We start from the raw sequence: 16,769 nt of genomic DNA, 5'->3' as shown, positions 1-16,769 counted from the left end.
TGGATTCCTAGGTATTTTATTCTTTTTGAAGCAATTGTGAATGGAAGTTCATTCATGATTTGGCTCTCCGTTTGTCTGTTACTGGTGTATAAGAATGCTTGTGATTTTTGCACATTTATTTTGTATCCTGAGACTTTGCTGAAGTTTCTTATCAGCTTAAGGAGATTTTTGGCTGAGACACTGGGGTTTTCTAAATATACAATCATGTCATCTGCAAACAGGGACAATCTGACTTCTTCTTTTCCTAACTGAATACCCTTTATTTCCTTCTCTTGCCTGATTGCCCTAGCCAGAACTTCCAACACTATGTTGAATAGGAGTGGTGAGAGAGGGCATCCCTGTCTTGTGCCAGTTTCCAAAGGGAATTTTTCCAGTTTTTTCCCATTCAGTATGATATTGGCTGTGGGTTTGTCATAAATAGCTCTTATTATTTTGAGATATGTTCCATCAATACCGAATTTATTGAGCGTTTTTAGCATGAAGGGCTGTTGAATTTTGTCAAAGGCCTTTTCTGCATCTATTGAGATAATCATGTGGTTTTTGTCTTTGGTTCTGTTTATATGCTGGATTACGTTTATTGATTTGCATATGTTGAACCAGACTTGCATCCCAGGGATGAAGCCCATGCTCATGGATAGGAAGAATCAGTATCATGAAAATGGCCATACTGCCCAAGGTAATTTATAGATTCAATGCCATCCCCATCAAGCTACCAATGAGTTTCTTCACAGAATTGGAAAAAACTGCTTTAAAGTCCATATGGAACCAAAAAAGAGCCACATTGCCAAGACAATCCTAAGTCAAAAGAACAAAGCTGGAGGCATCACGCTACCTGACTTCAAACTATACTACAAGGCTACAGTAACCAAAACAGCATGGTACTGGTACCGAAACAGAAATATAGACCAATGGAACAGAACCGAGTCCTCAGAAATAATACCACACATCTACAGCCATCTGATCTTTGACAAACCTGAGAAAAACAAGAAATGGGGAAAGGATTCCCTATTTAATAAATGGTGCTGGGAAAATTGGCTAGCCATAAGTAGAAAGCTGAAACTGGATCCTTTCCTTACTCCTTATATGAAAATTAATTCAAGATGGATTAGAGACTTAAATGTTAGACCTAATACCATAAAAACCCTAGAAGAAAACCTAGGTAATACCATTCAGGACATAGGCATGGGCAAGGACTTCATGTCTAAAACACCAAAAGTAACGGCAACAAAAGCCAAAATTGACAAATGGGATCTCATTAAACTAAAGAGCTTCTGCACAGCAAAAGAAACTACCATCAGAGTGAACAGGCAACCTACAGAATGGGAGAAAATTTTTGCAATCTACTCATCTGACAAAGGGCTAATATCCAGAACCTACAAAGAACTCAAACAAATTTACAAGAAAAAAACAACCCCATCAAAAAGTGAACAAAGGATATGAACAGATATTTCTCAAAAGAAGACATTCATACAGCCAATAGACACATGAAAAAATGCTCATCATCACTGGCCATCAGAGAAATGCAAATCAAAACCACAATGAGATACCATCTCACACCAGTTAGAATGGCAATCATTAAAAAGTCAGGAAACAACAGGTGCTGGAGAGAATGTGGAGAAATAGGAACACTTTTACACTGTTGGTGGGATTGTAAACTAGTTCAACCATTATGGAAAACAGTATGGCGATTCCTCAAGGATCTAGAACTAGAAGTACCATATGACCCAGCCATCCCATTACTGGGGATATACCCAAAGGATTATAAATCATGCTGCTATAAAGACACAGGCACACGTATATTTATTGCGGCACTATTCACAATAGCAAAGATTTGGAATCAACCCAAATGTCCATCAGTGACAGACTGGATTAAGAAAATGTGGCACATATACACCATGGAATATATATGTAGCCATAAAAAAGGATGAGTTTGTGTCCTTTGTAGGGACATGGATGCAGCTGGAAACCATCATTCTCAGCAAACTATCACAAGAACAGAAAACCAAACACCGCATGTTCTCACTCATAGGTGGGAACTGAACAATGAGATCCAATGAGATCACTTGGGCTCGGGAAGGGGAACATCACACACCGGGGCCTATCATGGGGAGGGGGGAGGGGGAAGGGATTGCATTGGGAGTTATACCTGATGTAAATGATGAGTTGATGGGTGCTGACGAGTTGACAGGTGCAGCACACCAACATGGCACAAGTATACATATGTAACAAACCTGCACGTTATGCACATGTACCCTAGAACTTAAAGTATAATAATAATAAAAAAAAATAAAAAATAAAAAATAAATGAAAAAAAAAAAAAGCTGAGACTAGACTCCAAGGACCCTAACTTAGACCTCAGTGCTCCATTCCCTACACTACACTACCAATAATTCTTTCCTTGTTTTGCTGCAACAAATAAGAAGTAAAAGAGACACCTTAATTAGGGGCTTGGAATTCAGATGAGCTTCCTTGGCCAGAATTGGACAGGCATCTTTAACAAGACTGTTGAGGAGCCTTGGAGATACTTGACTGCTTTTTGGAAAAATGGATCTTTCTGATGGCTACCTCAGCCCACTCCTGTGGTGATAGGATTTCTCTTTAGTTGATGGTTGCTGAAGGATGCAGTAAGAGGACCCAGATGGAGACATTCTTCTAAGCCTTGACTGGTACAAAGCAGAGTCTGGTGTAGTGAAAAGTGTAGACTTTGAAGACCGACCTCATCGCGAATCTCAGCTCTCCAGTCTCAAGCCATTGTGTGACCTTCAGCTTGTTCCTTAACCATTAACAAGAAGAGAAAAAGAGGCATGGCAGACATTGCTATCAGCCCTCATTATTTATACTCCTCTTTTTCTTTAAAAATAGAACTCTATTTTAGCTGGACATATGACTACCCAGATTCAAGATGACATTTTTCAGCCTTCATTTCTACTAAGTGTGGCCATGTGACTAAATCCTGGAGAATGGGATGTAAGTGGCAGTGTTGTGGGATGATTCTGGGAACCTTCTTTAAGAAAGTGCTTGCAGGTATCCTTTGCTCTCTTCTTCATCCCTTCCTCTGTCTTGCCTCCTGGAAACCAAATGCCACTATCAAGGACTATGAGGCAAAGACAAACATGTCAGAACCACCAGGTAGAAAGAGTCTAGGTGTCCAACATTGTGGAGTGCTATATCACTCTAGACCACATCCCTAGACATTTATATGAGACAGAAATACAGTTGTCTTGTTGGAGTTATTATTTTGAAATTGTTGGCACTCACAGCCTAGCAGAAACCAAGAAGGAAAGCTACTAAATTTATTTTGTGATGATAATATAATCTTGATACCAAAAACAGATAGAACAATACAAGCAAAGACAATTATAGGACAATATTCTTTATATATGTAGATGCTCAAATCCTAAATAAAATATCACCAAACATAGACCAGCAATGTATAAAATAAACATCATCTCCTAGTAGAGTTAGCAGTGAATGTACGGGAATGTAATGATAGCCAAACTTACAAAGTTCATAAATGTAGCTTATTACATTAGCAGAATAAAAGATAAAAGTTCTACAATGTCAGCAGACACAGAAAAAGTATCCATTAACATTCAATACCCTCTCAGGTTAAAAACAAAAATTTCATTAATCTAGGAATAGAAGAGAACCTCACTTTACCTTGGTAAAAGATACAGCAACCATCATTCTTTTTTCATTTTATTTCTTTTAAGTTCTGGAGTACATGTGCAGGATGTGCAGGTTTATTACATAGGCAAATGTGTGCCATGGTGGTTTGCTGTACCTGTCAACCTATCGCCTGGGTATTAAGCCTAGCATGCACGAGCTCTTTTCCCTAATGCTCTCCACTCCCCCCACCCTTTCCGGACAGGCCCCAGTGTTGTTCTCCACCCTGTGTCCAGTGTTCCCATTGTTCAGCTCACACTTATAAGTGGGAACATGGGGTGTTTGGTTTTCTGTTCCTGCAAAACGTAATTCATCACATAAACAGAACTAAAGACAAAAAGCACATGATTATCTCAATAGACACAGAAAAGGCCTTTGATAAAATTCAACATCCCTTCATGTTAAGAACTAAATAAACTAGGTGTTGAAGGAACATACCTCAAAATAATAAGAGCCATTTATGACAAACCTACAGACAATATTATACGGAATAGGCAAAAGCTGAAAGCATTCCCCTTGAAAACTGGCACAAGACAAGGATGCCCTCTCTCACCACTCTTATTCAACGTAGTATTGGAAGTTCTGGCCAGGGCAATCAGGCAAGAAAAAGAAGTAAAGCATATTCAAATAGGAAGAAAGGACGCAACCATCATTCTTTAATGGGGAAAATTTAGAAGCATTCCTAGTGTGGGTTTGGAAAACAGGGCCTTTAGCTTTCATTCAGTGATTGAATGGGTTGGCAACTTAAGGACTGAGAGCACATCTCTGAGGATACCTTGTCACCATAGTTGAAGATGATTATGTGAGTTGTCCTATTCCCTCCCCTCCCCTCCCCTCCCCTCCCCATCCTTTTCAAAATGTATGCACTTATTTTTCTTGTCTGATTCCATTAGCTAGGACCTCCAGTGCAAAGTTAAAGAGTAGTGGTGATAATGGACATCCTTGTTTTAAATGGAAATACTTTTAATATTTTCTCTATATGAATGATGTTTACTCTAAGAGGTTTTTTGGTACCCTTTTTCAAGCTAAAGATATTTCTTCCCACTCCTTTTTTACTAAGCTTTTATCAATGGTTTGTGTTGAATTTTTTTTTTTTTTTTTTTTTTTGAGACGGAGCCTCACTCGGTCGCCCAGGCTGGAGTGCAGTGGCCGGATCTCAGTTCACTGCAAACTCCGCCTCCCGGGTTTACGCCATTCTCCTGCCTCAGCCTCCCGAATAGCTGGGACTACAGGCGCCTGCCACCTCGCCCGGCTAGTTTTTTGTATTTTTTAGTAGAGACGGGGTTTCACTGTGTTAGCCAGGATGGTCTCGATCTCCTGACCTCGTGATCCGCCCATCTTGGCCTCCCAAAGTGCTGGGATTACAGGCTTGAGCCACCGCGCCCGGCCTTGAATTTCATCAAATGCTTTTTATTTATCTGTTGGTGATCATATGATTTTTTCTCCATTAATTTGTTAATACAGTGAATAATACTTACAGATTTGTCTAACATTAGACTTTTTTGCACTCCTGAGCATAAACCCAACATGGTCATGATACATTTTCTTTCTTAGGTCCTTTGAGTATGTTGTCTAGTGTTTTAGTATTTTTCATCTGTTTTCAAGTAGTAGAAAGTAGTGGCGCTTTTCCCAGATCATCATAGAATCCCATGCGTGTGTGTGTGTATGTGTGCATGCACATGTGTGTGTGTGCATGTATACCCACTTGCCCACAGGCATCTGTCCCTTTCACAGATATCAGAACCAAGGACCTCTGGACCTCCTTTTGCCTGGAATGGGCCCAGCATCTGTCACACTGATTCTTGTGCCCAAACTCCTCCCTCTTACATGTTTTGAAGAGACTGTAGGGTTGGCCCCGGATCCTACAGCTACAGACACTCACCTTTGTGCTGTCTGTCCTCCAGGTGCCCTTCTCCAACTGCAGCCGAGACTGTCTGGCAGGGACCAGGAAAGGGATCATTGAGGGGGAGCCCACCTGCTGCTTTGAGTGTGTGGAGTGTCCTGATGGGGAGTACAGTGATGAGACAGGTAAGGGAACCCCTCTTGGGCACTGTGCAGGGCTTGGTCCACTTTGGAGGCCTGGGGTCAGTGAAGCCCATGGAAGGGCTGGGTTGAGATGGTGCTTTGCACAGTTTCTCATTTAACAAGGGTATGTCTGAGCATCACAAAATGTTGGTCATGGAGGTGGAACAGAAAAAGAAAGTTAAATGTTCTTTTAATACCATGAAAGCTAACAACACCTATTACACATCTTTCTCTTACTTTATACTGCTGGCCAATATATTTCCCTTTTGTTAGAGTTTAGTGGCCCTGAATGGACAAAGTTCTGTCTGCTCCAGACTCCAGAGTTAATAGGCCATGATAGAATTGCCTGCTGGGTGCCTGGCACTGAATTTGCTATCTTACTTGTGCTTTTCCTGTTTCTCAGGTTACTTTTAGGTGGGAATAATAATTAAACCTATCCTATAGAGTTTTGAGAATTAAACGATTAATATTGGTAATGCACATGGTAAGCTCTAGATAAATATTTGTTAAACAAAACTTTGGCATTTTAGAAGTACTCTATAAATATTAACTATAGTTGATATTATTATCTCATGTTATCCTCACCCCAATAATGGCATTATTGCTGCTCCCATTTTACAAATTAGGAAACTAAGGCTCTGAGAGGTTAAGAAACTTGACCAAAGTAACATCACCAGTAAGTAGTATGGCCAGGATTCCATCCAGATCTCTAACTCCAAACACCCTGCTCCTTTCACTGCCCAAAACTGCACACTGCCTGGGAGTTAGCAGAGACTTAGTAAACAGTTGTCAATTGAATGAGTCTGCAGCCTCCCTCATCGAAAAGCTGTGGATATGGAGTGAGGAAAGCATAGGTCATGTGCGTGGGATACTCTGCCTTGATCTAAAGGAAGTCTGCTCTGGTGTGTCTACAAAGCCCATCCATATATCCAAAATAAATCAGTCTCCATATGAGATGTCAGATATGTTCATTTGCTTCACTAGAATAGCCAGTTTACTGCCCATATGTATCCCACAACATCATGTTGTAAACCTCAAATATTATCCAATAATATTTAAATAAATAAATCAGGTTAAGCTTCAATCATTCTGTGAAGCGTTGATGGACCATGCTAGACCTCTGGTGTGCAGGGCAGCCACCTGTCCAGCAAGGTTGATCATTCCCTGCTATAAACCATCAGCAGGTAGTGTTAAATGAAGCAAGGGCCCCACCCATGTCATGTGCAAAGGGAAAACAAACTAACAATAGAACCATCAGAGTTACATGAAATTAACCATGTTATTAAACATGTTGGGGTTCAGCATATTTTTTGATACTGTAAAAGTCAGAATGTTTTCATCAAAATGAAGAAAATATGTAGTGACCACATTCAAAAAACTATGTATTCCCACCACCACATGTACACTCACACGTTTTAGTCTGTGCCACACAGTAACTCACTCTTCACCGGGACATTTTACAGATGCCAGTGCCTGTAACAAGTGCCCAGATGACTTCTGGTCCAATGAGAACCACACCTCCTGCATTGCCAAGGAGATCGAGTTTCTGTCGTGGACAGAGCCCTTTGGGATTGCACTCACCCTCTTTGCCGTGCTGGGCATTTTCCTGACAGCCTTTGTGCTGGGTGTGTTTATCAAGTTCCGCAACACGCCCATCGTCAAGGCCACGAACCGAGAGCTCTCCTACCTTCTCCTCTTCTCCCTGCTCTGCTGCTTCTCCAGCTCCCTGTTCTTCATTGGGGAGCCCCAGGACTGGACTTGCCGCCTGCGCCAACCGGCCTTTGGCATCAGCTTCGTGCTCTGCATCTCGTGCATCCTGGTGAAAACCAACCGTGTCCTCCTGGTGTTTGAGGCCAAGATCCCCACCAGCTTCCACCGCAAGTGGTGGGGGCTCAACCTGCAGTTTCTGCTGGTTTTCCTCTGCACCTTCATGCAGATTGTCATCTGTGTGATCTGGCTCTACACCGCGCCCCCCTCAAGCTACCGCAACCACGAGCTGGAGGATGAGATCATCTTCATCACGTGCCACGAGGGCTCACTCATGGCCCTGGGCTTCCTGATCGGCTACACCTGCCTGCTGGCTGCCATCTGCTTCTTCTTTGCCTTCAAGTCCCGGAAGCTGCCAGAGAACTTCAATGAAGCCAAGTTCATCACCTTCAGCATGCTCATCTTCTTCATTGTCTGGATCTCCTTCATTCCAGCCTATGCCAGCACCTACGGCAAGTTTGTCTCTGCCGTGGAGGTGATTGCCATCCTGGCAGCCAGCTTTGGCTTGCTGGCGTGCATCTTCTTCAACAAGATCTACATCATTCTCTTCAAGCCATCCCGCAACACCATCGAGGAGGTGCGTTGCAGCACCGCAGCTCACGCTTTCAAGGTGGCTGCCCGGGCCACGCTGCGCCGCAGCAACGTCTCCCGCAAGCGGTCCAGCAGCCTTGGGGGCTCCACTGGATCCACCCCCTCCTCCTCCATCAGCAGCAAGAGCAACAGCGAAGACCCATTCCCACAGCCCGAGAGGCAGAAGCAGCAGCAGCCGCTGGCCCTAACCCAACAAGAGCAGCAGCAGCAGCCCCTGACCCTCCCACAGCAGCAACAATCGCAGCAGCAGCCAAGATGCAAGCAGAAGGTCATCTTCGGCAGCGGCACGGTCACCTTCTCACTGAGCTTCGATGAGCCTCAGAAGAACGCCATGGCCCACAGGAATTCTACACACCAGAACTCCCTGGAGGCCCAGAAAAGCAGCGATACGCTGGCCCGACACCAGGCATTACTCCCGCTGCAGTGCGGGGAAGCGGACTCAGATCTGAGCGTCCAGGAAACAGGTCTGCAAGGACCAGTGGGTGGAGACCACCGGCCAGAGGTGGAGGTCCCTGAAGAGTTGTCCCCAGCACTTGTAGTGTCCAGTTCACAGAGCTTTGTCATCAGCGGTGGAGGAAGCACTGTTACAGAAAATGTACTGCATTCATAAAATGGAGAAGACTGGTCTAGGGAGAATGCAGAGAGGTTTCTTGGGGTCCCAGGGATGAGGAATTGCCCCAGACCCCTTTCCTCTGAGGAAGAAGGGATAATAGACACATCAGATGCCCCAAATTTAGTCACACCAGTTTAAATGACAGTGAATTGACCAATGTTCCCTTTAAAATTAAAGAAAGAAGAACTTTGTGTTTCTGTGGTTGCATTTCAAATCATTGAGATCTCCACGGTCAGATTTGCTGTTCGCCCACATCTAATGTCTCTTCCTCCGTTCTGTCCCATCCAACAGCTCAGAGATGAAACTACGGCTTTAAACTACCCTCCAGAGTGTGCAGACTGATGGGACATCAAATTTCTGCCACCACCAGAGCTGAGAGTCTGAAAGACAGAATGACACCAGTCCTGCCCAATGCCTTGACAACCGACTGAACTTTAAATGTTCACAACATAAGGAGAATGTATCTCCTCCTATTTATGAAAACCATATGATATTTGCTCTCCTACCTGCTGCTGCTATTGTGTAACATCCAGAAGGTTTGCACCCCTCCTATACCATATGTCTGGTTCTGTCCAGGCCATGACAGTGATGCCATGTTTAGATTCCAGGATCACAAGAATCACCTCAAATTGTTAGGAAGGGACTGCATAAACCAATGAGCTGTATCTGTAATTAATATTCCTGTATGTAGTTTTATCCTTAGGAAAATGCTTCTGTTGTAATAGTCCATGGACAATATAAACTGGAAAATGTCAGTCTGGTTTCTATAAGGCAGTATTATTGAGCTCTATTTCCCCACCCCACCATCCTCACTCCCATGAGCTGAGCCTTATGTGAGCCCCTTCAGGGACTCAAGGGTCCAGAAGTCCCTCCCATTCCTACCCTAAAGAATTCATGAAGCCAGATCCACCCTGTCCCTGTGCAGAGTAAGCTCCCAACTATTGGCCTGCTAATAGCTGCAAGGGTAGGAAAGCATGGTTCCAAGAAAGATCCACCCTCAAATGTCAGAGCTATGTTCCCTCCAGCAGTGGTGTTAATACTGCTGGTCACCCAGGCTCTGGAGCCAGAGAGACAGACCAGGGTTAAAGCTCTGTCTTGGTTATTTGCAAGCTGGGTGACTGTAGGCAGGGAACCTTAACCTCTCTAAGCCCCAGCTTCTTCATCTCTAAAATGAGGACAGTAATCATTCTTTCCCCTCAGAGCTCTGATGTGGATTAAATGAGATAATGTATGTAAAGTACTTTAGCCTGGTGCCTAGCACACAATAAGCATTCAATAAATATTAGTTAATATTATTATTACTGATACTATAATAATTATTTTCCCTTCAAATACAAAATGAAACATACATATTAACCATTCAGATTGTACCAGCTAGCCCACTGATCACAATCACTCTCTCTACAATAAGCCCAAGAGCTCTGGGGCCCAACACATGGGGTCAGCCCTAGTAACACTGGCTCATGGTGAGGAAGCCAGAAAGCTGGTCAGCCCCTCAGGCGGCCTGATGCCCTGTCTCTGCAGTGTCAGGGCCTGGACCTCCAGCATCCAGGGAAGACCATCACCTGTCTAGGAGGAAGTTCTCAGATCACTCTCAATGCTACTCTTAAGCTGAAGTCAGACCATTGCAATTAAATCACCTGAAGCCTCAAATCGTACAGCTCTTGGTGACTTCTTCCCCTAACCGCTTCCTTCCAAAGGGGCTCCTTTTAGTGATTTGTAGGGCAAATTAGTTGACTTGATATTTGTTAAGATTATGATGAGAAACCATTAGAGGGCACCATGTGGGAGCACAACTGTGAGCAGAAGGTGGTGACTCAGGACGACCCGAGTGAGGTACCTGCTCCCTACCCAGGAAAGGCACTGCCCCCCACCCAGCCTGCGCCCCCGCTGCAGTCATGCCTCTCACAGAGCTGAGTGGGGTTTTATATTTAACATTTTACTTGGTCTTAAAAAAAATGCTGAAAATATGATGGTTTCAGAATAGCTATGAAGGAACAGCCTCAACAGAATGTCACATACTTCTCCCTCCGGGGTTTGACTTCAATGTCCACCTCACCTAAGGAGCTTAAGGAGGAAAACATAGGTTTACAGTGAGCTTTCATTTCACCAAGTGCTTGCAAATAAAGGAGTCTCTCCCAATAGTATTGTCAGAAAGGCAGATACAGCAACACTGTGCCAATTTATACGCAGCAGGTGCAACTCAGCCAAAATCAGGGGTGTGAAATACGAACTTTCATTATTTTTCTAAAACAACTTAATTTCTATCTCAAATTCCCATCCAGCCTAGTGACAGAAACTTCATCTTAGTCAAATCGGGGTTTTCACAGTAACTTCAGTGTTTTCTGAGTCAATTTAGATGTTTGGGGATCAGTTCGGAGGTTGTTCCTTCTCCCTTCCAGGAGGGTTTTTGTAATGTTGGGTGGGCCTCCTCAGTCATCGGCAGCTCCCTCATGACATTGCTGAGAGCAATCTTATGTGGCCTTTGCTGGCGTGCTCTGAGGCATCGTATCCTCATCTGGTCCCATCACGGGATTCATGGTGGTTTTCACGCATGCCTCACTGTCCTAACCAGTCGGTCCCTGTGGGGCCTGCCAGCTCTTGCAGCTACCTCCATGCTCATCCCTGGGGCCCAGAAATCACTGGCAGCCTCACTTCCACATCTACTTGCCTGCTGTCTCCCCATGACAGTACACAGAGCTTATGGAGGCTAACAAAGACTCCAGGGTACCAGAGAAGAAACAGGGTACATGTCTCCAAACCTGAATAGATTTCATAGTAGGCAGAATAATGGTCACCTGAAGATGCCCACGTCCTAATCTCTAGAACCTATGCCTGTGTTGTTACATAGCAAGGGTGAATTAAAGTACAGTGGAATTAAGATTGCTAGTCAGCTGACCTTGAGATAGGAAGAGGGTCCCAAATTATCCAGGTGGGCCCAGTGGAATCCCAAGGGCCCTTAAATGTGGATGAAGCAGAAGAGTCAGTGTGCGAGCGATACAGTATGAGAAAAACACCACCGGCCAGTGCTGCCTTTGCGTAGGGAAGTGGGCATGAGCTGAGGAAAGCAGGCTGCTTCTAGAAGCTGGCAAATGCCAGAAAACTGATTCTCCCCTAAAACGTCCAGAAAGGAATGCAGCCCTGCCAACACCTTGATTTTAGCCCAGTGACACCCTTGTAGGACTTTTGACCTCCAGATCTGTAAGATAATACATTTGTGTTGTTTTAAGCCATGAAGTTTGCAGTAATTTGTTTCAGCAGCAACAGAAAACAAATACATTTGTATTGTCTTCTCCTTCCCTGAGTTTTAGCAGCCAAGGATCTATTCCTGTTCTCACTGTGGTCCTCTTCCCTCCACCTAGCTCACTCGTTCTCCTCTAATATTCTATTCCTCCACATCTGCTTGGGAAAGTATAAACCTCATATTCTAAGTCTTTCCTGGCTTTGGCTATAGAAAATACACAGCCATGTTGTCTCATTCCATTATCTGTAAGTAGCAGAAACCTGAAAATGGTAGCTTCAACAAACTAGTGTTTGCTTTTCTCTTGAATAAAGGAAGTCAGGAGGTAAATATATGCTCACCTTTTAATTACTTTTAAAAATATTTCTTAGCTTTTGTTAACAGTGGGAAACTGATTACATTTCTTTTGAAAATTAAAATGAATTATAAAGAGATTTTCACTCAAATGAAAGTGTCCTAGAAGATTTTAAGAATCAAGGTTGGAACTTTAGAGGTGACGATCAACATATAACATCAATACCCTGAAAGTCCCTATGATCGTCACACATTGTCTAATTGCATTAATTTTGATTTGGGGGAAGTTGGGGCTACCCTACCTCTGTCTCCAGAAGTCACATTTCAAGGCAATGTTGTCTGTCGTTTTGCTCTAGTTGAAATCGCATAGCTATGGGCTGGCTCTGCCCAGCCGGAGCTTCCCTTTGCTCATCTGCTGCATTTGAAATCATTATTGCTAGAAAAACAATGGAACATCAATAAGGGTTGCTGGCTAATCACCGGAGGAGGTGGTCCTCATTTGTCTGAGGCTGAGTGGTCATTTTAGGAGTCCACTGGAGACAAGAACCCTCCCAGAGGTGGGTGGAATTGGGGTAGGTGGGAGGAAGTTGCCATAGTGAGATCACAGCCTCTGGGAGATGCTGGTTTTCCTGGCCAAGATCATGGAAAAAATATCAAGACTTGGATGACAACTTTGAGTGACTTTGCTATTATGCAAAGAGTGAGGCAGGGGTCGGGGAAACAACAAGCACAGGGTAGAACCTGTCACAGGAATAAAGATGCATTCCAAGGATCCAAAGAAGAGTCTTAGCCTTGAGAGGAAAAACTCAGCAAGTGGTATGAGAAATGGAGAACCGCTAGGTGAAGGCCAACAGGGCAGGAAGCTGGGCAGAACCAGCACGAAGGTGCATCTGGGAACTGGAAGGACAACTGTGACTCTAGCACCAAGTGGGGCTAGGGGAACCTTATCCTCTGTTGGGAATAACCACCACATCCGTCCCCTCCCCTGACCGCCGGACAAGAGTGGAGGACACTTGGAGTGGACACAAGCAAGGGTACCCGTTTAAATCAACAGCTGAGGCCAGATGCAGAGGCTCATGCCTGCAATCCCAGCATTTTGGGAGCCTGAGGTGGGAGGATCACTTGAGCCCCAAGAGTTGAAGACCAGCCTGGGCAACACAGCAAAACCCCATCTCTACAAACAATTAAAAAAAAAAAAAAAAACAGCTGGACATGGTGGCATGCGCCTATAGTGGCAGACACTCAGGAGGCTGAGGTGGGAGGATCTGCTTGAGCCCAGGAGGTGAAGGCTGCAGAGAGCTGTGATTGCACCACTGCACTCCAGCCTGGGTGACAGAGTAAGACCCTGTCAAAAAAAAAAAAAAGGAAAAAAAGAAAAGAAAAGAAAAGAAAAAGAGCTTTATTGGAAGAGAGAGGTGAGGTGGGGGAATAATAGAGATACAGCACCAGCTCCCTGCCTCTAAAATGTGGGCACCTGGGTAACTAGATAGCACAGGAAGTTAGAGCAAATAAAAGCAGCAAACCCTGCGACTGAAGTTTCAGCACATGGATGGCAAATATTTTCAAGTTTAGTGAAAATAGGTAAGAGATCAAAGCCCAAGAATAACCCCTGGAGTCATTACAGGATTTGATCCCTCACAAAGGCGTCAGGAAATGTTTTTGGAAGAATGTGATTGTCTTCCTTGATATCAACCCAAAGATGTGGTTATTGTTCAAAATATCCTGATTTTCTTTAAATGTTTTGTTTCTATCTGACCTCTCATTATAAATGAGAAACGTATGAATTATAAACATACACTCATTATAAATGAAGATTGCTTGGTAGTGGACTAATGGATGATTGTTTCTGCTTCTTTAGGATTTTCTAAATTTTTCCCAAGTTTTGTACATTAAGCACAAAATTATAAAAGGAAAATAAAGAATTTAAAATAAACATGTAACCAAATTTTAAACAAATAAGTATATCATATTAGATAGGAATCACCATATTGGGTTAGTCACCCCTCCTACAAATTTTTCTAGAGCTCTAATTAGCTCCCAAGACTTTCATGGGACTTTTAAATTTGTGAACAGGCTGAGGACATAGAATAGTGGAAAGGAGTGAGATTCTAGGCAGTACGACAGATAAGTTACACGTCTTTAGATGAGGCAGTTAAGCTTTCTTTGTCTCAGTTTCTACTATGAAAAGTACATAGGCCAGGCATGGTAGCTCACACCTCTAATCCCAGCACTTTAGGAGGCCAAGGCGGGTGGATCATTTGAGGTCAAGAGTTTGAGACAAGCCTGGGCAACATGGTGAAACCTCATCTCTACAAAAAATACAAAAAAATTAGCTGGGCATGGAAGCATGCACCTGTAATCCCAGCTACTTGGGAGGCTGAGGTGGAAGGCTTCCTTGAGTCCAGGAGGCAGAGGCTGCAATGAAGCAAGATAGAGCCACTGCACTCCAGCCTGGGCAACAGAGTCAGACCTTGTCTCAAAAAAAGAAAAGTAGATAGACTATTACCTGCCATAATTACCAACTACGGTTGTTTGCCAAATAAAACAAGTGATTTGAAAGGGACTTCAGGAATATAGGCAAAATATAAATAATTATTAAAACCATGGGTGACTGAAGTTTAGCGGGTTTGCTTTTGAAATCTTGGGAAGTGCCATGGAATGTAATGATTTCTTCTGTCAGCTTTCTTAGTTGGAGGCAATAGAATTCACTCTAACTAGTTCAAGCAGAAAGGTACTTGTTATATGGTATTAGGAAGCTTATAACATTTTGGGAGGCTCAGTGATCCAAATTTAGTTGCTATACAATCAGGATCAATTCACCTAGGAGAAATGCCTAATCCCTCTATGAGGGTGTTCTGGAAAAAGCTTCATAACCTCCCCTGCCTTCCACTTAGCACCAAGACACACAGAACTAGACACTGGAACCTTCACTGCAGCTGGAGGAACCAAATCCCTCTGCCTGTGCTTGGCCCCACTCATAAGAACTTTCCAAGTCTCACATCAGCCACATGCAGAGCCCTGGCTGTCAGGGAGTCTGGAAATGTAGCATTTGCTTCCCAGCCTCTATAGTGGAGGAAGACCTGCTAGAAGAAGGTCAGAGTGGCTACTGAACAAGCCCGTCCACAGTGTCTACCACCCCAAAACAAAGATTTTTAAGATCAAACACAACATGAAAAACACACACTCTTAAGAAAAATATAAGCAAAATATGATTTATTTTCATCTCCACAGCTGTGGTAGATCCACAAGATGCTGTGCTGGAGACTGAACTACCCCTGGCATTTTACCATGAGGGAGAACCTGCTGGCAGAGGAGATGGAGAGAGAGCAGGAACATGCACTGCAGGGAATTAGTACTACTTGTCTTTTTAAATAACATGCATATGTTTGTATGTGTGTCTTTGTGTGTGTGTTGTATGGTAACCTCACCTGATAGCAATAAGTTAATAAGAAATGAGGGTTCCCAGATGGAGGTTGCTGGGGGCAGAGTGCTAAGTGAAAATGCTATGTGAACGGCATGCTTTTTTTTTTTTTTTTTTTTTTTTGAGACGGAGTCTCGCTCTGCCGCCCAGGCTGGAGTGCAGTGGCCGGATCTCAGCTCACTGCAAGCTCCACATCCCGGGTTCACGCCATTCTCCTGCCTCAGCCTCCCGAGTATCTGGGACTACAGGCGCCCGCCACCTCTCCCGGCTAGTTTTTTGTATTTTTTAGTAGAGACGGGGTTTCACCGTGTCAGCCAGGATGGTCTCGATCTCCTGACCTCATGATCCGCCCGTCTCGGCCTCCCAAAGTGCTGGGATTACAGGCTTGAGCCACCGCGCCCGGCCAACGGCATGCTTTTTACAAGAGGTTGAGGTTCTCCCATCCAGTCCACCACCACTGGACTGCCCTGTATTTAAGTCCCCTTCAGTAAACCCTACGCCTCCTTTGCTGACTCCAAGTCTCTTCTTCAGCCTCTTGAACCTGGTGCCATCCCTACTGCAGTTAATCCGGGTCCAGTACAAGAAGTGTCTATTTAATAGCCTGGAGAAAATGCATAATCATTTAAAAGTGATTATGTCGGGTGTTAGAATTATTAGTGATTTGTATTTTCTTTGTAATATTTTTCTGGGCTTTTTTTCCTTAATTTCCTTCCATGAGCATAATGAATCATAAAACAAGAAAAATCTGTCACTTGGGTTCTCAGATAGGACAATATTATGGATATGTTTTTGGTTTGTTCATTTGTTTAAGTTTTTATTTGGACATAATTTCAAATTTACAGAAAATTTGCCAAAGTAAAAGTAGTACAAAGAACACTTGAATCCCCACTACCCAGATTCACTTACCGTTTACATTTTAACCCATTTGCTTTGTCCTTTGTGCCACGGTCATTTAATAAAATATGATGCACATGAAGTATTTATGGATGAAATCATATGATGTCTGGGATTTACCTTAAAATACTGGAATGGGGAGGAAAAAAGGAATAAGGGAGAAAGATAAGACAGGAAGAGCAGAAAATTATGGTCATTGAAGCTGGGTGACAGGTAAGGGAATGCTCATTTTTCTATTTTTTTTTTTTAGTTTTAAT

The 16,769-nt window shown here is 43.5% G+C and overlaps 2 protein-coding genes across 2 annotated transcripts in view; both read left to right on the top strand.

Moving 5' to 3' along the window:
- CASR (calcium sensing receptor) overlaps window positions 1-14,217 on the top strand; it is a 103,396-nt gene extending 89,179 nt beyond the window's left edge. Inside the window, exons 6-7 of the mRNA XM_050781828.1 lie at window positions 5,571-5,694; window positions 7,155-14,217. Coding sequence (XP_050637785.1) covers window positions 5,571-5,694; window positions 7,155-8,659 — 1,629 coding nt within the window. The 3' untranslated portion in view covers window positions 8,660-14,217. The remainder of the gene's footprint in view (window positions 1-5,570; window positions 5,695-7,154) is intronic.
- Window positions 1-16,769, top strand: part of FAM162A (family with sequence similarity 162 member A) — a 569,879-nt gene that overhangs the window by 431,925 nt on the left and 121,185 nt on the right. The window lies entirely within an intron of this gene.

The sequence above is a fragment of the Macaca thibetana genome, chromosome 2, assembly GCF_024542745.1.
Source record: "Macaca thibetana thibetana isolate TM-01 chromosome 2, ASM2454274v1, whole genome shotgun sequence".
NCBI classification, from domain to species: domain Eukaryota; kingdom Metazoa; phylum Chordata; class Mammalia; order Primates; family Cercopithecidae; genus Macaca; species Macaca thibetana.
The sequence above is the reverse complement of the archived record's forward strand: the minus strand, read 5'-3'. Positions and strand labels throughout refer to the sequence as shown.